The 23526-nt window shown below is 38.8% G+C and overlaps 1 protein-coding gene across 1 annotated transcript in view; it reads right to left on the bottom strand.

The window, feature by feature from the left end:
• The window catches only part of rims3 (regulating synaptic membrane exocytosis 3), a 31194-nt gene extending 11199 nt beyond the window's left edge, over positions 1–19995 (bottom strand). Inside the window, exon 1 of the mRNA XM_037693589.1 lies at positions 19731–19995. Within this exon, the coding sequence (XP_037549517.1) occupies positions 19731–19995 (265 nt within the window). The remainder of the gene's footprint in view (positions 1–19730) is intronic.
• Between the last annotated feature and the right edge of the window lie 3531 nt (positions 19996–23526).

Here is a 23526-nt window from a genome sequence, read left to right as displayed (position 1 = left end):
CTTACCCTCTGTATATATATGTATGTGTGTATATATATATACACACAGTATATATAGTACACAACATAGTTGTTGTTGTCTGTCTGTCTGTCTGTATATATATTCCTGCTAAGACCAAAATGTGGCAGAGTGAAGTGCAATCTAATAATCTAAGTGCTATTTTGCAAATAATTATAATACAAAGAACTTAAATGAACCTAATCTTTTGTGCTGTGTGTGAAGCAGATTGTTTAGAAATTGTGTTAGGGACTCAGGAAGGTCTATAATCCAGGGAGTAGTTAGACAGAAGGAATTGGCCATTCGGCAAGAAGATGCACGTGAAATGATTTCTTCAAATCGACACTCTTAATGTATGGCAGGATGTCTGTCGAGTTAATGTGCCTCACTTGGCTCATCTAATGGCAATTAATTGCAATGAGGAAAAGAGTAATCTAATTTAGATGTAATTTCTTCTTGATTACTCATTAGATGGCCGATGACCAGGAGATGAGCAGTTGCAAAATGGCAGTAGAGTTTGAAAAGAAAAACGCTGATGAGAAGAAACAGATAACTTCTGACTGGAAATTCAAACTTCCTAAATTAAGTGTTTCCTGCACATCTGAAGCAGCCTCACAATATCATAAAACAGATTTAATGAAAGTAGCATTCCCTGAAGGAATGCATAATGTCTGCTGCCTTGAATGCCAAAGCAAAAAAAGAGTGATCTGAGTGTTCATAGTATGAGAGTGAATATCAGCTACAACCACAACAAAATATATTTCAAACATTGATGATGTAATCAATTGCAAAATCCCTAGCACTATATCTTAACTCTTTTTTCCTAATCTTTGAAATCTAGCCATGTCACTTAACCCTGACTATAACCTCACATCTCTGGCTTTGTCTACTCCTTACCCCTCACAGAAAGACATGGGTAAGCAATGGTAAGCTTTTGAGAATGAAATGGCAATGACTTGAGTACAAAGTGGGGATACACTATTTACCGGTAAGCCTGTATCTCTCAGGCTGTAATTGGTGTCTAGTTGGCGATACAAACTTGCATGAAAATATGTAAATTATCATTTAGAGTTACAGTAGTCCTTCGCTACTTTACGGTTTGACTTTTGCAGACTCGCTCTTTTGCGTTTTTTCCGTGATTGTCAACTTTAATATCACTCACGTGATTGGGACGGTATGAGATAAAAAGTTAATGAAAAAAAATAATTCGAACAGGTGCCACCATTTTGCAGTTTTCTTTTAATAAGCCAGTCAAAGAAATACACTACCCAGAAGCCAATGGTGCTTCCGGCTGCTGCTTTCTGCAGAAATGGAAGGAAAGTTTTGCAATGCAAATGTATGCTATCTATTCAGTTCACACAATTGCCAGGAAAGTCGTAAATAATCCTGAAGCTGAACTTATCCTTCAAGTTGTATCTTCACTGGTGAGGACCTGGGCTGCAGTTGATCCGAACTCAGTGTGACCTGGATCCTGGGGGCTGCAGGGAACAGACTGTGGTGGTGGACTAATCCTGGGCAGCCTTGCATGCGGAGAGTCCTTCCTGGAGTGGCAAATTGCACACATCAACCTAGATGGGGCAATGGGCTTGTCATGATGCAGGATAGCCGAATGGGAACTGAGCCTAACCAGAACCGAGCTTCTGCAGAGCTGGTGAGTAACCATATAATATTTCGAAGTACTGTACAGTACATATACGTATGTTGTTAAAATTACATAGGTTTAAGAGCTTAGAACATTGCAAGAGTGTGGGAAGGGTTTATAAAACCTTAAAAATATATAAATACTCAAATAAATATAGCATTCCTACTTTGTGGTTTTTCATACATCGTGGGGTGGTGTGTAATGTAACCCCTGTGATAATCGAGGGACTACGTTACACTAAAAATATATTTGTGTACGTATGCAGTAGCAAATAAATTGCAGCCGTCTTTGCAATTTCAACATTGCAGTTTAGCTATGAAGGGCCTTATGTCTCAATTTGATTGCAATTTATTATTTTCTATGTCTCCAATTACACTTTAGATTCAATTACTGCCAAAACTTCTCAGTGTTGTCTTATATTCCTTGCACTGTCAGACTTGTGGAAACTAAACTGAGCAGAGACCTTCCAGATGCCTGTGACGACGCAGTCAGCATTTTATTATTGGCCACTTTCATGACTTGCACATTCATTATTTGGTTGGGAAGGCCAACTCTTTGTTCCAAGTACACAGCAACCACAGTTTGGTCTTCCTGTTGCACTCAATCGGACCAGAAAACTTGTAGTAGTCGTGAAACATTCAAGATTAAGATTTTGGTCAAAGCAAATGTATTTTTGCTTTAATTAAGCAGCAACACAGACAATTTAAAGTTGACCCTTTGTGATAACTTCACTCTCGTCTTCCTAGTAAGAGAATGAATGAGTTAGTAATCAAGAAAACAACAGATTAATTGTTCAGACAGTTCGGCCAAGAATAGAGTGAAAAGCACAGACTCGCTGGTGGGCGAATTTGGGAAAACGTGATAGACGTCCGAGCGAAAGTGAGACCTGGAGAGATGGAGATGGAGAAAGAAATGGGAAATTTCAGCAAGCTGTGGGGAAACACAAGGAGATCAACCAAGGAGAACGGTGAATGGATGGATGAGTTACGGGAAAGGTTTTCACCGGTCATGTTGGATGGGATATGTTAGCCTCCAGAAACCTCAGTGGAGAACGGGAAAGCTATTAGAGGTGTGTGACGTTTCAGTGTCTGCAAAAGAAACCCCAAAACCTTAACAAGCTTCAGGAGAAAAAGGAAGGTAAGGCATGAAATGATGCAAACCTACAATAAAAGCAACAGTTTAACCTGAAATAGCATATTAAAGCTACAGAGAGGGTTTTCCATGAGTCATTGAGACTATGAATACCAGTCAGGTTTTGCATCCGCTGAAACTATTTTTACTAATAACACAGGAGAGGTGTCAAGAGTGTTTCCACAACGACTTTCACGTCATCATTCCAACAATTACTAGCGTTTTACTCACTGCTCCTTCTCTTCAGCCTTCTTCTCAAAGCTGTACTGAAATACAAGTATTAGAGCTGAGTTGTTCATTTGAAGAAGTGGTTGCTGTAACCTTTCCAAAATGTTTCAGCCAAAACTCTTTAAAATTGAGCTGTGACTCAGAAACTGAGTTAGTTGTACGGTGTGAGTGAGTCTCCCTGAATACAAGCCGAGATGACAATACCAGGATTGTTCTGAAGTGCCCTGTTTTAACAGTTAGAAAACTTATTTTAGTCCTGCAGTGAGTTTGACCTTTTTTTTGTGATTTATTATTAAAGAACTTACTTATCCTTCTAAAAGGGGTTATTTGAAAAAGTTACTCAGCCTGATAAACAAAATCAGACATTAATAAAAAACAAAAAAGGAAGAAAACTCCTGAGAAAGACCTTCAGCTGGCCAAGCAGAGTATATCCTTTAAATAAAACTTAGTTAGCACCGCTCTGTATCACATCAACTTGTCCCACAAAGCTATCTTAACGTGGAAGAGCACAATGTCAATGTTTCAAGTAGATCCTACAAAGAGTTGTTCATGCACACAGTAGTCCCTCGCTACTTCGCAGTTCAACTTCTGCGGACTCACTCTATCCCGGTTTGTGGACGTACAGTCCATAATAATGGACAAAAATTTTTTACAAGACACGCGACTGTGGACTGTACAGTAATATCACTGTACTCACATGGTTGAGAAGACGTTAATAACAAAAAATAATAATTCGGACAGGCGCCGCCATTTAGTAGTTTTTTTTCAATAATTTCAAACTGTATCGCCAGTCCAAAATAACTACATTACCCACAAGGCAACAGTGCACTTCTCAGAATTCAACAATGCTTCCAGCCATGTGCTTTCTGCCAAAATGGAAGGAAAATTTGAATCCGATCCGAACCTTTCTTATTCATAGTGAATTTGGCGCTCAACGGATGCAGAGAGCCGATCAGAACCAGACCAGAACTACTTCCAGCCTCTTTAGTCAATCTCTTACCAGGGAGCCTCAAGTGTGTGGGGAGGCATTGCTCGTAGGTCCGGTGTTTTCTCCGGAGCTCACCCGGACTTTTTCATCTTATTTATCTTGATTATTTGGACTTTGTGCTGGCTCTCCGAAGGTCCGGCTTTCTCTAAAAGTGTCTTGGTGCTCAACGGCTGCAGAGAGCTGATCAGAACTGGATCAGAACCGGACCAAGGCTGATGAGTACCCATATAAAATTTTGCAGTAGCTACTGTACAGTACATATATGTATGTTGTTAAAATGACGTAGGTTTAAGAGTTTAGAACATTACAAGAGTGTGGGAAGGATTTCTAAAGCCTTATATATATATATGAATAAATACTAAAATAAACATAGCTTCCCTACTTCACAGTTTTTCACTTATCGCTGGCAGGTTTGGGGCTGAATACCCACAATGAACGAGGGACTACTGTATTGTAAAGAAGTTAAATAATGATCAAATTACATTACAGCTTCGGTTAAATATTTTCTTTTTAATGGATCAGTGTGGTTTGCTCCTTTAAGAAGTGACCAGAACAATGCAATTACTGGAAGAAAATTGAAAGAGAGAGTGAAAAAAGCACCTTATATTTTTCTCTATAAACATGTTGAACCATTTTCTAATAGTTCAGCAGCCTTAAAGAAAACACACCCAGTGTTTTCAGGAGGCTGTCCACTTCAGCACCTGGAATCTTCACATTTGGCTGTATGGTGCACACCACATGTGCAGAACAGCATCATTTTTATTTCAGCTCTAATGTTGTCCACAGTGCAGTTCAGGTTAAAAATTAAAAGTGACTTAGGATAATGATTTTCTTTAAGATTAAACATCACTTACAATAGTACCACATATGACACATTGTAAGTCCATCAACAAACTATTATACAGCAATCTACAGCAATAGCCCAGACAAGCTAAGACCTTATATAACATCGGAACTTAATGGTTGTCCTTGGAGCTGGGGTGATAAAATAGCAAAAGTGTTACAGCCAAGACGGATGGAGACCAAAATATAATACATCCCACCTTCGACAAGATTTTACCGTGTGTTGACATCAATCACAAATTTAAATAAAAACTGTTTCATTATAATGAGATTGTGCAGTCAGTAGCCACATTGCAAAAGAAAAGTCTGCAGTGTAAACACACACAACACATATCAGACATGCAACGCACCAACGCCACCCTGTAGGCGTGAAGCTAGACCACACACCAGCAGCATATGAGGAGCATAAAAATATATGAACCTTTACGTTGTGCCCCACCCAGCTGCATGTCACAACGTTGCTGTTCTCAAACATCACTACTCGGACACAGTTTTGTAGCCGCTCACTCAGCTCCTGCAGCAGCTTACATCTGGCTCTATTGCAGTGATGTTTGATGTTTGAAGGCATAAATACTTTGAACAGGTTTTGTTTCGCCCTTTAGGTTAATCCATCATGTATGAAGCTTCTTCAGTTGGTGTCCACACTGTCTTTAACATTATGTCTGAATGTTATAAATACATGTTTACTTTGTATTTTATTTAAATAAACTTTTTAATGATAAGCTCTGGCTGAGTCTAGTACAATAATAAAATGTGAACTCAGGATTAGCGATGAACGATATTGGATTTTTGGCTGATATCCAATATGCCAATATGTTAAAATTTATTTGACCAATGATTTCCTAGACCTATTTACAGAGACTACATCGCTTTCTCTGCTGTGGAATTAAAATACTACATTATTCTGCATGGTCTTTGTCAATTTGGCTTGCTACCAAATGCAGATGCCAAAAAGGGGGCTGAAAATGATGTAACACTTCAACTTGGATTATGTTTAAGGTCAAATTTATTCATGATATTTACTCTAACACAACGACAACACTTGTACAGTGCAAATTTGTAAATTTTCACAAATCTAAACTCAACCTGTTTACAAGGGACAAGTGAAAAGCACATTAGTAGTGCAATAATAGATATGATTGACAGTTTCTTAAATTTAAAACTTAAAATAGAAGCCTAATACAGTCTTACAATGATCAACTCAAATCTCTATGAATTCTGCTATGTGCAGGCATCCTTGTCACTGACTTGTCATGCAAAAACAGCGCCATATATATACTGTATATATATATATATATACTGTATATATAAATAGCCGATACTAGCGGTAAAGTTAAATATAGATCTTTATATATATATATATATACACACACACACACACAGCACCTTCTATATCGGTGAGTTATTTTGATGGAATGGCCGATGTCCGATATTTAACTTTACCGCTAGTATCGGCCCATACCGATACCAAGCCAATAATATTGTGCATCCCTGCTCAGATTATTTTAGGCTTTGTATACAAACCTTAAGTATTGTTCAGCTATTTTCAAGACATGCTCATAGTATGAGTTTTGTTTTTCAAGTTGTTCATTTGAAATATGCAGCTATATCAGGATAGGAAACTAAGTCAACACAGATGTTGATGTCAGGTATGTGCGCTGCATCCCCAGTGACTTTTCAGATTACTGCACCTGAATACAAGCTTCATTTTGTCACCACACATTTCCACGGGTATTTTGAATCAGATACTATAGCTCGTTTGGTTTACTTAAATAATGGAGCAACAAAACAAACACGAACATCTGTGCACTTTTCCCAAGTGCTGACCAAACTGGGTGAGAAGTACTTAACATTACTGGAAATGGAGTCGCCTCCTTCAGAGTTTTCCTCCCAAACAGGGGCAGGAGTTACAGTCAGCCAGCACCAAAAATAAAATATCGATTTGGCAAAAATACAGCAATAAATAAGTTTGCTATTGGTCTCAGAGCTAAACTGGATCGGTTTTATAAGCAAACTAACAAGTCATCTCTTCCCACTGTCAGATAGTTTTCCTTGGCTGTCTCTGTTTCTTTTCCGTGTCTCTGGTGTTCTTCCAGCAGCAGCTACAGCAGTGCAGAAATAAACACGAGGACTGAAATAAAGGACATCTGAAGGAATTGTGAGGTTCAGAAAAGACGAGGATGGCTAAATAGAGCATGAAGGAGGGAGGCGGCTAAATATAAATTTGCACCAGTCAAACATTTATGCACTCAGATGTAAACTGTTTAAGATGTTCCAGCATTGAGTGTATGTATGGAGGGTGGGGGGGGGGGGGTAGACGAGGAGCTGAAGTATCTCACTGGGTCACTCACCAAATCACGCATATCTCCACTTGTTTTACTTTTATCTGACTGCCCTACAACAGAGGTGGCTGTTTCTCCTAAAGCCATGTCGCACTGAACAGACCAATAGCAAACAGGGAGTCATTTCCTCAGTCATGGATAAACCTGCTCAGGAGATAAGAGCATGTTCAGTGCAGGAGTGACTCACCAGTTAAACCTGGGACACTGTGTGTGCGCTTTCTTCTCCCAGATACTAATAATAGTAGGTAATAAATAGAACACAGACAAAACTAAAATGCCATCATCACAGCTTGCCTGTTACAAATAATAATGAGACGCTTTTACAGTGGGAGCCGGAACCATGCATGGAATGACAGAAAACTGAAACGCAACATTTGGAAGAAAAGCTTACATCACATCTGTATGAATGCATGACATAGCTTGTTGAAGGAAGAAAGCTAAATATAGGCTATATATACAGTATATGTATGCAACCACAGCTTATATAAAGAGACACTGCTCCACTATGTTGTGCTTCAGTACAAAACTTACACCGTCCTATTTTCTGTTCTTTTCATCTGTACTAAATGCAACAATGGATTGAATACCTTCATTCACAGTTATCGACAGAAAAATAAGGAGCATGTCAGCTAAAATGCTAATGTCTAAATTTGAGACCTCATGAGCCCCTAAATGAATGAAATCAACAGAAAGCTCAAAGTTGCAGATGTTAAACCTACGGACTCTCTGAGGCTTTAGGTGATGTCTGAAACCTTAAGAAAAACTCAGAAATCGTATTTAACTTCAGGGATCTGAAACAACTTTGTATGTATGAAGAGTTTATTGTTAACAAATCCCTAGTTTTTAGTCATCTTTTTTGTTTTTGGGAAATTTTGCTCACAGCACATTTAACTAAAATAGAATAATGACAACGGCAAGAGGAGAAGAACCAGCTTTACCATTTACTGGTCTGAGCTTTGAAAACCACTCCAATGACTGTGATCCCTAGTGAAAGCTGCTCAACACCAGTGATGGAAATAACCTTTTAGATAACAAAACCAGATCATCTTTATGAACATGGAAATACACTGTGTGAAAAAAAATGAATATGCTAGATGAAAGAAAGTGCTGAGCGTAAAAAAAAAAAAAAAAATCCACATACTTGGTAAAGCCAATACAATCTGAAAATTGGCAAAAGACTGATCAGAGGAGACTGCAATGCTTGGACAAAGAATTTAACTAGAGACATTTCTGTGGATAGGTGCAACATTTTCCAGCTGTAACTTGACAACTAGAGCCAATTAAAACCATGTTTGTGCTCAAACCAGATGGTGCCCAATAAGAAGCTCTCCAAGCCATTAAAATATATTTCCAATCTAGTTTAGATTGAAGCTGTGTCAGATTGCACAGATGAGCTGGATAGGGTCAGAAACACTAATGCACCCAGTCAGATGGCATTTCAGGTGCAGATTAAAGAACTGCAGGCAGTGAAATCCAGATGGTTACATTGTATTGTATTTGCCTCCGATGAGCAAAAGAAAACCTGGATAGTTAAAATAGCCGTGTGAATATTGATGACATAGGAAACTTGAAGACAAACTACAGGTCTGCTTGTATTTGATAGGAAGAAGCAGAGAGAACACTCCCGCCTAAGGTCAACAGACGGTGTGGGATCGTGTCTAGACGCTATGGCCAACACACACTCTCTGAGCTGCCAGTGTCTCCACGTTGTCTCCTCCTTGTACAACACTTGTCCAGTGTCCTCTGAGTTCTTTGACTATCTTCAGAAGTTTTGCAGGAGCAGCTGTAATGATGTTAGGCTGATTGGTAACTCTAAATTGTCCCTAGGTGAGAATGCGAGATTGAATGGTTGTTTGTCTCGTTTGTCTCTATGTCGCCCTGTAATGGACTTGCGACCTGTCCAGGGTGTCTCCCAGTGATGGCTGGACGTGGGCACCGGCGACCCCCGCGACCCAAAAAAGGAAGAAGTGAGTAAAAGATAATGGATGGATGGATGGATGGATGGATGGATGGATGGATGGATGGATGGATGGATGGATGGGTGAAGTTGTAATGATGGTGTTTTCTAACAGCCTCGGCCAGCAGATCTTCAGCAGATGCTGCTCTCTGACAACAACTTACTACAGTAGCTTTTCATTAAAAAGCACAACCATAAAGTTTTGGCCAGTACTCGGCATGGCGTAATTTGCAAATCAACATTTGGGAGTCCTCCCCCAGAGAATTTTGAATAAAGTAGATGCAATTTCCTGCATTCTGATGCATTTTACAAATACTTATTACAGTAGATTCACATGAAAAAAAAAAGACGTAAACTCAATTATTATTAAAAGCTCTATGACTGCAAAGCATTTGTAATGCAACACCGCTGCAGCTCTGCAGGTAAGGGGCGTTCACTTCAGGACAAATAGAGGTTGCTGACTGGTCAGTTGCTGACATGCCTACGGGATTGATCAGCAGGTGGGTCGAGGATCTGACTACTGCAACAAACAAAAAATCTGATTTTACTGGCCCCTTTAAGACTGTCATCATTTATTCCATTTTTATTCAATATTTATTCAATATTTTGGTGAATCTAAGGTGGGGACAGTCTATGTTGAAGAGCAGACAGAGCGACTCGACCTCAGTCTGTCCGTAGAGTACACCTGCGTCCTCAGGCCAGTACTTTGGATAAAGCATCTACAGCTCCTCAATAAAATGATCATAGAGCTTTTGTCGGGCAGGCGCCCACCATGGGACAACAAGCACAGCTCTGTCTTTGGCCACAATTAGAAAAAACTGCCTAATATTTAGTGCTTTGTCACTGGCTTAGAAAAGAGTTGCTCTCAATCCTCCTGCTCAATTCAGAGAAATGTCCTGTTGCTCCGACATCGCTTCAAATACTGAGATCATCGTCTCTTGTTTACAGTTCAGTGAAAGTTAAGATCGCTCCTGCAGTGATTCACACATTAGATTGTTCACAAAAGCACAGGAACCTATGCGTAGTGCAAATCTTTAATTATAGTTTTGTGATTTTTAATCAAATTGCCCATGACTTTGAACTTTTAGGGGCGGAGACTTTTTTAAGAGCAGAAGCTGAAATGCAAAGGGACAGCTCTGATGTGATAGGAAGCACATTACGTTTTAAAATTAGTGTTTATGTAATTATTTTCAGATTACATATCCACTATAGGTTTTATTCATTCTAGGCAGTCATATTTGTTCAAAACTTTATTATTATTAAGCCTGAGAGTTACCGGATCGAAGCAAACAGTTACCGGAATGCAATCTTTCAAAATAAGAAAGTTCCTGGATCCTGTTCCGGCAGGATCCGGCTCAAAATTAAGCCCCAATACTCTGTTTTTACCTTGTAAGATACTACTCCTTACTGAGAGTGAAGCACAAGATGGAGTCTCAGTAGGGGGAGAGAGAAGAAAAATACACAATGTTTGTCATGCAATCACATCAGCAAGACTCAGCATCTCACTCCTCATTGACCTTAAAGGCTTAAGGCTGAGTTTCGAGATTTAGACATTGCTATGTTCACCTTTTTGTATCCAGAAGTGAAAACTTTAAGAATAACAAGGTCTTGCTGGAGTATTACATTTGAAAGGTGATTTATATATATATATATATATATATATATTTTTTTTTTTTTTGGGGGGGGGGGGGGGGTTAAAGGCAAAAATTCATAAACATGCCTATCTTTTCATCTATCTACTCATCTCCCCATCTTTATTTACTAAAAACGACCCCTTGGATGTTCAAAAGAAGCAAATAAGTTTGGTGACAGTGCCTTATTGATAATCTTTCCATTTATCTAAAAATGGATTTCTTTTCAAGGTTTCAAATATTTCATGTACTCCAGCACTGATCTGTGCTTCTCTCCAACTTTGTTTCTTTTCATTTTTTGAAGACCCACTGTGAATACATTTATTTTTTTTTTTATTATTATAACCAGACAAGCCTTGCACATCAAAAATACTGTAAATTCAGTAGTTGAACACAAAAGACTAAAGCAAGGGCAGTTTTGTATATACGTAGTTTGTCTTGGTCCCAATCACAAAATGGAACATGGCTAGAACATTCCCTTCAGAAACTGACACAATAACAACACCCTAACCACATCATCAGCTAACAGCACTTTAATGGCGAAACACTGATAGATTATCCAACCATCTCTGCCCACTTTGTTTTCTTTGTCTCCGTCGTAGTGTCTCTGTCACTGACCTGAGCCACTCTCACTGGTATTCCCTTGTCAGTTTGTTTAGTCCTTACAATGGTACTTCATTTTATTATCTACAGGAGTAAAAATTGGACACAACCACATTTTTTCTTGCTCAATGCAGCACAAAGATGATGATGATCACAAAGGTAAAAGGAAAGAACAACTCCTTTAAAAACATAACAGTACTTCAGATTAACTTTATTGGTTTGGTTGGTCTGTTTCCTCCCTAAAGTTTTTATTTCCTTTACAGTGTTCACCAGTGAATCTCAGTTGATTTTATGGTTAATTTGTCACCTATAGAGAGGGTTTGTTTTACTTCTTTCTCCCATTGCTGCATTCAGTATACACATGTACTCTATCTCACATACTTTCTTCTCTCTGGACTAAATCAACCCATGGCTTATTGGCTATTAGCTGCCCGATTGAGCGGAGCAAGGAGGGCCAGACTGCTGGGTCGGCTCACCCCATTGACCAGTCAATGCATGTGTCACAAGGAACATAGAGCACCAACAGCTGACCAGACAGGACCAAAAATGGCTGCCAAAAGGGCTAAAAAAAGAAGTCAAATCCAACCCCAACTATGTGGGAAGGTACATTTGCTTTCACTCAGTCTATGTAAGGCATGTTTTTATTTATTTGGCTTGCCTTTGCCATAACCAAATGTAAATTATGAAGTTGTAAGCAAACCGTTTTCAGTCTTACTGGGTTTCTGAGTGAATAACTTTGTTTTTCTGCAACAACAGGTTACTAGTCTCAATCTTCTAAATAGCTGATTCCTAGAATAGTAGTGACACCATCTATCTGAGTAAACTTTTACGTATAAGCCCCGGGCCTTAATTCAATTTGCAACTAAATCAATTGGAGCATTAAGCGTTTGAGCTGTTACTGCGGAACAAGGATCCACTGATGCGGCTTTTCAGAGATCGGGACATGAGAGTGACAAAAATACAACACAAGGTTTTTCTTTTTATCCTTGTTTTTATTTATTTATTTACTGAAGATCATCTACTCATTCAGGGCAGGTAGGTCTTATACAGATTAGGTCATCTTTTTTTTTTTCTCATGTTTAAGGTAAGTGGCTCCCCTTTCTCTTGGTCTATATTTGCCTTAATACAGATTCAGCTACTTGTGTCACCAACATGTTACTCATCAGCGTTGAATTTTAAAAGTTTATCTAAAAACCTGTTGCCATAAGAAGAGATAATCATAACTCCAAGACAGGGAGCATTGTGGAGGGGAGAACAGACGGAGGGATGTTTAGTACTGTGATTTTATTCCAGGCATGATGTGCCCCTCTGACAGCAGAGAACATCTAAATTTAGACACACCCTCCTTCCTCTTCTCTTCATCCTCAGCCTCTTCTTGCCTCCTCTTCCACACTTTCTCCTGCAACGAGTTCTCCTCATCAGCACAGACACAGTGACACGACAAGAGCCTAAGGTGAAAATATTGACAGCTCTATCTGCGTCAGACAGGAGTTAGCTGTGCCTGAGTGCAGCAAGTCCCTTTGTATGTGATCTATATTTAATACAATGTGTTCAAGGTAAGGAAACAGCATACAAATGTTTTATTTATTGTCATATAAACATGGTCCAGTGGAAAATTGTATCAACTAGACTGAACATGAAAGTTTATTTTAGTGAAATGGGATGTAGTCAGAATATGAATATTCACATCCTAGAATGTCCTGACCTATCCCGATGCAATACAGCTCTTAATTACGGATCATAATGTTAGGTTAAATAAAAGTTTGTAGGTAATTTATGTTCAGTTTTAGGATGTAAAACTATTTAAATCTCAGACCGAAATCATTGTGTTCAACACAATGGTACTTCTTCCAGTTATTTAACTGTCGTTAATCGTGTACCACAAGGCTCAGTCTTAGGTCCCACTCTCTTTACAATCTACATAAGTAATGTAGGTCAGAACATTCCTGATGCGTCCTTACATTTCTAATATCAAACTGGTGCCAAATGCTGATAAAACCAAAGTGATGTTTTCAAGCAAAGTTGGTGCCAGCAGTCCTTCCTCCCATCTTATCGTATCTTATCTACGGTGTTCTTATTGAGTTTGCCGATTCTTACAAATACTTTGGAATCTTGGTCTATGCGCATCACTCTTAAGTCGCATGTTGAAAACTTGATAAAGAAACCGAAATTAAAACTGGGTTTCTTTTTCAAAAATAGATCCTGTGTCAAGGTTTCTGACAGAGCAGGGCAGGAGTGAACCCAATGATGCAGGGAAAAGTCAGGACTCCAGGATTTACAAAAATAAATACTTTAATAATAAACCAAAAAGGCTGACGTGGCAGCAACTTACAAAATACAGGGAATCAGATCAGACTGGCAGGACAATGCAGGACAAAACAGGACAATACCCAATGATGACGAGACAAAGGACAAGACTCACTGACAGGCTTAAATACACAGACAAGACAGGACGTGATTACAAACAGCTGAGAACAGAAGGTGCAAATAATCAAGAATAATGACACACAAGGGTGCAGAGACAGGGAAGCCCACAAGATGGCGCCATCCCTACATCCTGTCTAACTCTGAATGCTTGGAAACATCTTGTACCTGCTACTTTCCTTCCCTCCATTGACTATGGTTACATTATTTACATGAATGTTCCTGCAAGAATCTTGCAAATGTTGAATGCGGTCTATCATGGTGTGCTAAGATTCATAACTGGCAGTAACTACCATACCCATCACTGCACCCTGTATTCACTGGTTAACTGGTCATCATTAACTTCACACAGGCTCTCACACTGGTACATTTTCATCTTTAAATCACTTCTTGGTCTGCTGCCTTCATACATCTCCTCCTACATGTCACGTCGTCAGTGCAGCTACAGCGTGCACTCTCAATACATCATTACCTGCAGCATCCCGTCAGTGCAGACTGAACTCAGCAAAAATGCCTCTTCTTACTCTGCTCCTGTAACCTGGAATGCCTTGCGAAAAACCTGTAGCTGTCAACTTTGACCTCTTTATGGGATTTTAAACAACTGATAAGTTCAATAGAAAAAATCAAAGCAGACATGTCCCTGTTTTTAATATTTTACTTCATTTTATAATGTAACTCGTTTTTACTGTATTTTGTTTTATATCACTACTTTTATTTACATTTATTTTATATGCATTTTATGGCTGTTTATTGTTGTGTGTACTAGGACATTAACAGAGTACTCGAGTAATCTACACATCGATTGCTAGAACATCTATCGAGGTTAAAAATTTAACATCGAGTATCCGTAGTGACGTCATATTATGTGACCACCATATGACCGTAGGGGGCGGTGTTACACTGTTGCAGGTCACAGAGTATGGTGTAACACCGGGTCCAATCCACCAAACCAGAACCAGTTTCGGTTTAAGTTTTATTTTTGACGTGCTGCATGTTTCTTCACATTTGCAGTTTAATAATAATAACTAATAGTTTAGTTTTTCCTGTGACTTATTTGCAGTATGATAAATGGTAGGAGCATAATATACGCTCCCAATATTTTGTTGGTCTTTTTTTGTAAATAATTACCTTTTTTATGCAGTTTTATTTATTTATTTATTTTTGTATCTTGAGATCTATGACGTCATCAAATACTCGAGTTCTACTCGGGTTTTATTATGTTAATGTCGAGTTTAAAAATTATATACTCGTTCAACCCCTAGTGTGTACCTTATGTGTGGTTTTGTCTAAAACAGGTTTGTTGAAAATGAGTCCTCGTGACTAAGAGCATGAAACTAATCTGCATGAATAAAGGTTGAATGAAAACTGGTGAGGAGAGATTTAAATGGACTGTACTTATATAGCGCCTTTCTATCTGATCAAGATACTCAAAGCTCTTTACACTACAATCTGTGTCTCATTTACGCATTCATACAGCACTCTACTAGATCTCTACACAGCTAATTGAACAAATCATTCTAAAGAGACTAATCAGTGCTTTAACACATACATACACCGATGGGACACACATTACCATCAGGGTTAATAGACAAACTTGTTGCAAATTGTTACATATTAGGAAATACATATATCTATTCTAGACGGCACTTACTGTCATTGCTTTGGACCCAAAAAACACAATTACAGTGCTGTAATTCTGCAACATTCCCAAACAAGAAGCAAAGGCTTTTGAAGCATGGTGACACAATCACATTCTTCTTCAAATCTCTTTCCTCACACTCCAGAAGTCCCTGCTTTTGTACAATTTGCTACATTGCACCTTCAATGTCTTCACTTCACAATGTCTTTTTCAAAGCACTTGTTGTTCCTAATTGCCCTCACAATTTTTTTTTCTTAAAAACTTTCTTGCCAGCATTTTGTTTTCTGTGAAAAACAAACTCTGTCAAGAGTGATGGAAATGACACAATGTCACTGCCTCATGAAATAAATGCTTGTTGTAGTCACATGTGATGTATCCTCTTGTAGCTATTATTTTTAAACATTTGCTTTTACAGACTTGCTATGGCACAATAGAGCACAGTTTTCCCTTTCATATTTCTAATACTACCAGACACTTTTAGTCAAAAACATAACAGATTTTGACTTATTACTACAAATTCTTGATCCAAAATATAAAAGGATTGGTAATCACAAGAAACACAAGAAGTTGGCAATGTATAAACTTTATATAAAATTTATTTAACGCTGAGATTCCTTTGTATTTCTAACATTGACAATATATTTTTAAAAATATATTTAGTTTTTGTTTTCAGCCCAATTGCTCAACAAGCTAGTGGGGGCCCGTCCATAGGAGGGAAAGTTAATTTGTCCCACAAAATATTTCCCACCATTAATCCATTTTCTTATCTGATTTTTCGTTTTTGGGTCACGGGGTTCACTGGTGCCCATATCCAGCAGTCACTGTGTGAGAGGCGGGGGACACCCTGAACAGGTGTCCAGTCCATCACAGGGACACTTAGAGACAACTAGACAAACAACCATTCACCCTCTCTCTCACACCTACAATTTAGTTGCCAATTAGCATAAATTGGATGTTTCTGGTCTGTGGGAGGAAACCGGAGAACCCGGAGAAAACACATGCATGCATGGAAAGAACATGCAAACTCCACCCAAGTTCCCTGGCCAAGATTCGATCTGGCGACCTTCACCCTGAGAACCTCTCACAGAAGTTCTACTGAGTCAATTACTTATTTACTGAGCTTGATGTGTATTGTTTTATTCTGTGTCTTTTTCAACTATTTCATCCATCCGTCCATCCATCCATCTTTACCCGCTTATTCCATTTTGGGTCACGGGGGTCGCTGGTGCCCATGTCCAGCAATCACTGTGCGAGGGGCGAGGTACACCCTGGACGGGTCGCAAGTCCATCACAGGGCCACATAGAGACAAACGAGACAAACAACCATTCACTCTCTCACTCACACCTAGGGACAATTTAGAGTTACCAATCAGCCTAACATGCATGTTTTTGGTCTGTGGGAGGAAACCGGAGCACCCGGAGAAAACCCACGCATGCACGGAGAGAACATGCAAACTCCACCCAGAAAGGCCCCTGGACCGGGGTTTGAACCAAGGACCTGCTCGCTGAGAGGCAGCAGCTCTACCAGTTGCGCCACCGTGCTACCCTATTTCAACCATTTTATATTGAATTTTAAATTATTTTTAGCGATTCATTCACAGTATTTTTTACTGTTATGGAGCAGTACCGTTCACCGATCCATGTTCATCAAGCGGACTGAGCCATGCCACCAGTGATCCAACCAGCCAGCTCCAATAGAATCTCATTTGGGGAGTCAAATGTTCTTCACTGTGGACACATCCGACTGGATTTAGCACAATAATACAACATCTACGAACACTAGACCTGACGCACACAGAGCTGCAGTGAAACCTGCTGTGTCCAACAGTGGAGATATTCTGTCTATATCCATTTGGAACAGAGGGGACCAGAAGAGACAACTGAGCACGACAGAGGAGAGACAAAAACCAGAACAGTTTTGCTCCTATGGTAGGACCTTATTTAACAAGTTCTGTTGCGAGCATGTCTGTGTAGCTGACAGGTCAATGGTTAAATCAGTGGTCTTGTAATCTGGAGTCTGTGAGTTTGATCCCTGCCTGGATCATTTACTAATTACTATTTTTATTAAATTATTTAAGTTATAAATGATATATTTCACAACACAATGATAAACTTACAGTCATTTAAGTAGATGGAAAAACCTGAAAGGAACATACTGATCTTCTGGTTACAGGTCAGTATTCTCAAAGCTGAAACTGAAAATCAGAAGTTGCTTTTTGGAAAGAATAATGAATATTTAGAGTTATTAACATATAAACTTGTATATTTATAAATTGACTATGTTTTAACATAGTAAATTCCTGTGTTTTTCTATAAGGATACCTATTTTCAGCCATTATCATTGTAATCCCTTGAAACCCAAACATCACTGGATGGATCACCATTCATTAGCTGTTCCAGCTAATGAATGGTGGATGAATCTAACAAGGTTGAGTTGAGTCCTGAAGACTGAAGAAGTCTCTTGGATAAAAGATTAAATGTTTCAACAAAGAAGAATCCGTCCAGAGGAACTGACTCAACTTTGTTGAACACAGGAGTTGGTTTTCCTATTTTTTTTTCCATGTGTCTCACTTTATCCCGATCCTGTTGTTATTAAACTATGGTTGTGTGCTGAAATGGTTGAAAACAAAGACAATTTTAAACAGTAATGAAAACAATTCTTTGGGGAGAATCTTTAGCCAGGGTAAATTATTTGTCAGTTTTTTTTAATATGTTGTTAATGTGAACATTTTCACCACCTACTGTCTTGGCCAGGGTATTTAAGTATTTTTTTAGAATGTACTGTATGCACAAACATTTTAATAAACAATCAAAAAAGTCAATTTAAAATACAGAGAAGTTCACACAGAGTATTAATGCACAGATATAGAAATTATTATTATTATTTTATTTCTCTGGAATAAGTAGCTCCCTGTATGGTTTTTCTGGTTTAGCCTCTCAGCCTTGACTAAGTCTCAGTGTGTGACATGTTATAACCATTATTCTGCAGAAAGCAGTGGGCATGTGTTCACCACTGAGGTGCAAATTGAGAAGCACTTTTGTCGCAGCTACAGAGGGTCTGTAATTATTCGCCACGGGGGACATATTAGAACATGAAGCCAGTGTCACTGTCATAACAGTCACAATGCATACAAGCTGCTACTGCTGCAAACCCCACTGCAGAGTTCAGCTCATAACAGAGCTGCAGTTTGTGGAATAAGCCTCTGAGAGCTTGTTCAGTATACTATATGTACTTAGGCCTGTTACGATAACAAATTTTGCTGGGCGATTAATTGTCTCAGAAATTATTGCAATAAACGATAATATTGTTTGAAATTTTACAATAATTAGTAATTATTGTCAAATTTAAGAAGAAATGTTTATTTGTTTTGCATGTAGTACCTTTTTTCAACCACCGGATGGCAGTATAAGACTGTTTAAACCGAAGGATGGATAGTGAGGGAGCGAGGAGCGTGTCTCTTTAAGAAAAATGGGAGGGAGGCCCCTTGACGTGACATGGGTCGTCTCTCTCCAGTTCTCAAAACGGCGAACGCTCGGTGTGGTTTGAGCTCTTTAGCATAGCATTTTTTCACAATAATAATAAACAATAACAATAATAACAAAAATCAGTAAACAAGTTCTCAGCTTCTTTTTGCAGAGAAAAACAAACTTTTTACACAAAGACACGGGTTTCAACCGTGAATTTTTGAGCTTCGACAAGACGGAGGTGTTTTCCCGAGGTCGGCCTGTTAGCTTAGCTCGTAGCTTAGCTTCTCAGCTTAGCTGCTTTTAACGATCCAAAAATGTGACTTTGGACAGTTCCGTTTGTCATCCAGTGTCTTCAGAAAGAGAGAGAGAGACACAAAAAAACGATAAAGCCGATAAATTAAAATGAGGTCGATCATTTTCATTTATCGTGATTAATTGATTTATTGTTTATCGCGACAGGCCTACATGTACTATAATTACAGCAGTGAGCTACACAGTTCCTCTTGAAGTGCAAGATGATGGTATTGTTGTACAAACACAAAATTAAACACTTATGCAAGATTTGATGTTTTAACAGCAATCATACACAAAAGCATTACACAATGTTAGTTAATATTGTGAGACTTCTTCAAACTGATTTAAATAGATGTGTGAAGAGAAATTAATGACGGAAGAAAACTGACAAGAGGATCAAAGGCAAAGAAAGAACCAATAAAAGAAAAATGGATAATCAAAGTTGATAAAATGGATAAAAAATTGATAAAAACTAGTGTATTTGTTTGGATGAAATTGTGAAAGCACAACATTCTATAGAAACAGCTGCAACAGTAAATTTACCTTGCTGGTTGAGCTGCTGTGTGCTTCTGCTCCACTGTGACAACCCCACAATGGCCACCATTTTGGCACCCAGACTGGAGCGCCGTTTCTTGTTGCCAGACAACGATGCTGAATCTGGACCCCCATTGCTCTGACTTTTGTCCAGGCTGTACATGGCCCCCGAGATGCTGGAAGAGCGCACCACGTTCCGAGCCGCTGCGCTCAGTCCGCTGAGGCCACTCATACCGCCTGGGCTGGGCACCTCCACGGAGCTACTGAGCATCATGGTCCTGATGAACTTGGAGGGCCGATGGGCTGACGGAGAGAGGAGGAGCCGGAAAGTGGGAATGGGGCTAAAGAAAAAAAAAATACAAAAGAGTATAAAAATAATTAACGGGAATAATCTAAGTGCAAGCATAATATTGAAATATATACTGTAGCTGCAAACAGAGGTTTACATACACCTTTAACATGGATAGCACACCAGTTTTTGCATTTAATGATTTATTTCAATTTTTTTCTGAGTGTAATGATTATACAACATATAACTAATATTTGTTTAAAGAGCTACAATTTATATTTACTGTATATTTTTCCTTATTCCTTTTCCCTTCCTTCAAACATCTCCCACCCCATGCATGAAGCTGTTGCTGAACTGGACAGCTCGTTCGGTGACAGATTACTGCATCATAAATGCACAAAGGAGCGTTACCGCAGGTCCTTCCTCCCAGCAGCTGTTAGACTCTACAACCATCACTGCTCCCAACAAGCTCAATAAGGATTAAATACATGCTGACCTCTGCTAAAACACACACTCTGCCTATAATACTGTATTGTAAATAGTCTGCCATTCTCAATATTCCAACACATATTGATCATTATTATTGATATTGTTTATCTTATTTCTTTATATATTGTATTGTTTATTAACATTTAGGAACTTTTGTGTGAAATCTTTTTATCTTTTGCTGCTGTTACACTTGAATTTCCCATCCATGGGACAATAAAGTCTGTTTCTATTCTTATCATCAGCGGGTCAAAATTATATATACACGCTCAAATATATACTCACGTTCACCTAAATCTGTTAGTAAGTGTTGCTGAAGATCCTATTATGGTTTTAACTTGGCATGGCCAATACAGAGTGGCACAGTGTCACAGTTGGTAGAACTGCTGCCTCTCAGTGAGAAGGTCGCCAGATCAAATCCCAGACAGGGGCCTTTCTGGGTGGAGTTTGCATGTTCTCTACGTGCATGCCTGGGTTTTCTCCAGGTACTCTGGTTTCCTCCAACAGACCAAAAACATGCATGTTAGGCTGATTGGTAACTCTAAATTGTCCCTAGGTGTGATTGAGAGAGTGAATGGTTGTTTGTCTCGTTTGTCTCCATGTTTCTGTGATGGGACTGGAGACCTGTCCAGGGTGTCCCCTACCTCTTGCACAGTGACTGCTGGATATGGGCACCAGTGACCCGATAAGCAGGTACTGGATGGATGGATGGATGGATGGATGGATGGATGGATGGACGGACAGACGGACGGACAGACGGACAATACCCATAATTTTCTCTGGTAGTTTGACAGCACAGATTGGATCAACAAATGCTCTGTGATGGGGAAGTCCAAGGAATTTAGTGAAATCATTGAGGCTCAAGCCTGCTATGAACTGGAAACTGCTGGAACACCAGTGTCAGTACCTAAAACACGGCCAGTTTAACATGGTCACAAATTTTAAGGGAGCCAACAAAGAAGCCTCTGCTTTAAAAACGGCACCTTAAAGCTCATCTGATACTTGCAGATGTCCCCACTGACTAACTGAATGCAGAAATGTTTTTGGTCAGATGAGATAAAAATTTAGCTATTTGGCCACAATGGTATGTTTCGAGGCTGATCCATCCATCCATCCATCCATCCATCCATCATCTTTAACCACTTCTAAGAACAAGCTTTCAAAGTTAAGAACACTGTTCCAATTGCCAAGCATGATGGTGGTAGCATCATGCTGTGGTACTGGTGCATTGCACAAAATAAGTTACTAAAAAAAATTTTTTTTAAAAGACTACCTCCAAATTTTTTAACTAGACTTTAAGAAAACCAACAAAGAATTTAAACTTGCGCACCCAATTCTTGTTTATTAATGATGTAAAATCATTCCACTCAGGAAAAGACTGCTTCAAACTGAAGTCCACAGCAAAGTGTGTGTTGCTGTGGACTACCTCTTAACTGAGGAACATTAACGAAGTGGCAGCACAAACAACCTCCTAAAGGACAAAAAAGTAAAAAAAAAAAAAAAAACTTCCCAAAATCATTTTGATATTCAGAAGTTTTGAAAACTGAGAAAACAAAAGAAGCAAAGGTCAACCAGCGAGGAACGTACTGACGTATACAGACCATTCAAGCCAGCGAGGAAACACACCCAGCCTCTGTCTCACACACAAACACACCAACTAAATGTCAAGGCTGTCCTGCTGTTGGAGGGCGACCCTGTCATCTGCTATTAGTCTGTGGGATTTTAATTTTTTTAATCCTTTTTGTTTCTGACCTTAAACAGTGACAGCTGATCACATCTGTCATCTCCAGTTTGACGAATTGTGGAAAAAGTTTATTCAGGAGACTCAGTAAACTAAAAAACTTTTTTTTTCCTAATCACAGACATCACAACAATAATTACTTATATTATCCATTACCTGATTAAATTAAATGCACAGAAACATGAATGCAAAGTAATCAACTCTTTTGATAATAATTTTCTGCTATGAGATCAAATGTCACTCCAGCAGGAAGATCTGACTTATCACTGCAGTAATGGAAATTTTCTGGTTTTCTAAATCCTTTGTTACTTTCTTTATTCTCTCTTTCATGCCATCACATTGATTTAATCAAAGCTAAATAGACGGTCACGGGGCAAATGAAATGTGTTGATACGGTGTGCTACAACACTGCTTTTAATATTCCTTGTTCCTCACCACCATCCTTCCATTAAGGAAATGTTATTACAACTCCTGCTGAAGCTGCAGCACACACGCAAGTAGGTAAATGGTCTACAGACAGAATAAACTATTCCTGCTAAATGCTAAAAACAACAGTGGAAAAAAACAAGGTGTTTATTCATATTAGTGTGACCGTTTTATTATGCTGACTAATTTAGTGCTTGTGAAGTTTCTCGTCCGTGTCGCACATCTACCGACTTTGCAAATGATTGATGAAGCATTCTTGGTCAAGGCACAAGTGCCTGACATTAAAATGCATCTGATGGCTGGTTTTATATCCTAGACTACCATTTTTAAATCCCATTCTCTTAAACGCTCAAAGTTTTACTGTTTTGGATTTTAATATGGTCTGATTATTTAATTCACTACTTCCTATTAGTTTGATGCCAGTTTATAAAAGGCTCTCTATAGCTTTGTTTTCTGCAGATATGATCACTTCTGGCTCTATATACCTCTATAAACTCCTAGTATGGACCAAGTTGGTTCATTTGTTTTGATTATATATCAACAATTACAAAAAATAATGCTACAGGAGATATTATGACTGTCTTTATTTCTCCATAGCATTGTAGATGCTTTAACATGTCAGCATCAGGTAAATAGGACATGCTGACAACTCCTCTCTTGAGTTTCACCTAATAGAGAGCTACAAAATCACATTAACACATTTTAGCGAGATCGTTGTATCAAATGGGAGATAATGTTTAACAGATGTTGAAAAATACCTCAGGGTGCCTTTAGCTCTGTATCATTTCAGCAATGCTGCGATCACTACTTCAAAAAAATTGTCAGTATGTTATAAATGAACTGCTACAATCACAGCGTTTCAT

The sequence above is a fragment of the Nematolebias whitei genome, chromosome 19, assembly GCF_014905685.2.
Source record: "Nematolebias whitei isolate Nwh7 chromosome 19, NemWhi1, whole genome shotgun sequence".
Taxonomy (NCBI): domain Eukaryota; kingdom Metazoa; phylum Chordata; class Actinopteri; order Cyprinodontiformes; family Rivulidae; genus Nematolebias; species Nematolebias whitei.
This window is presented reverse-complemented; position numbering and strand designations above follow the sequence as displayed.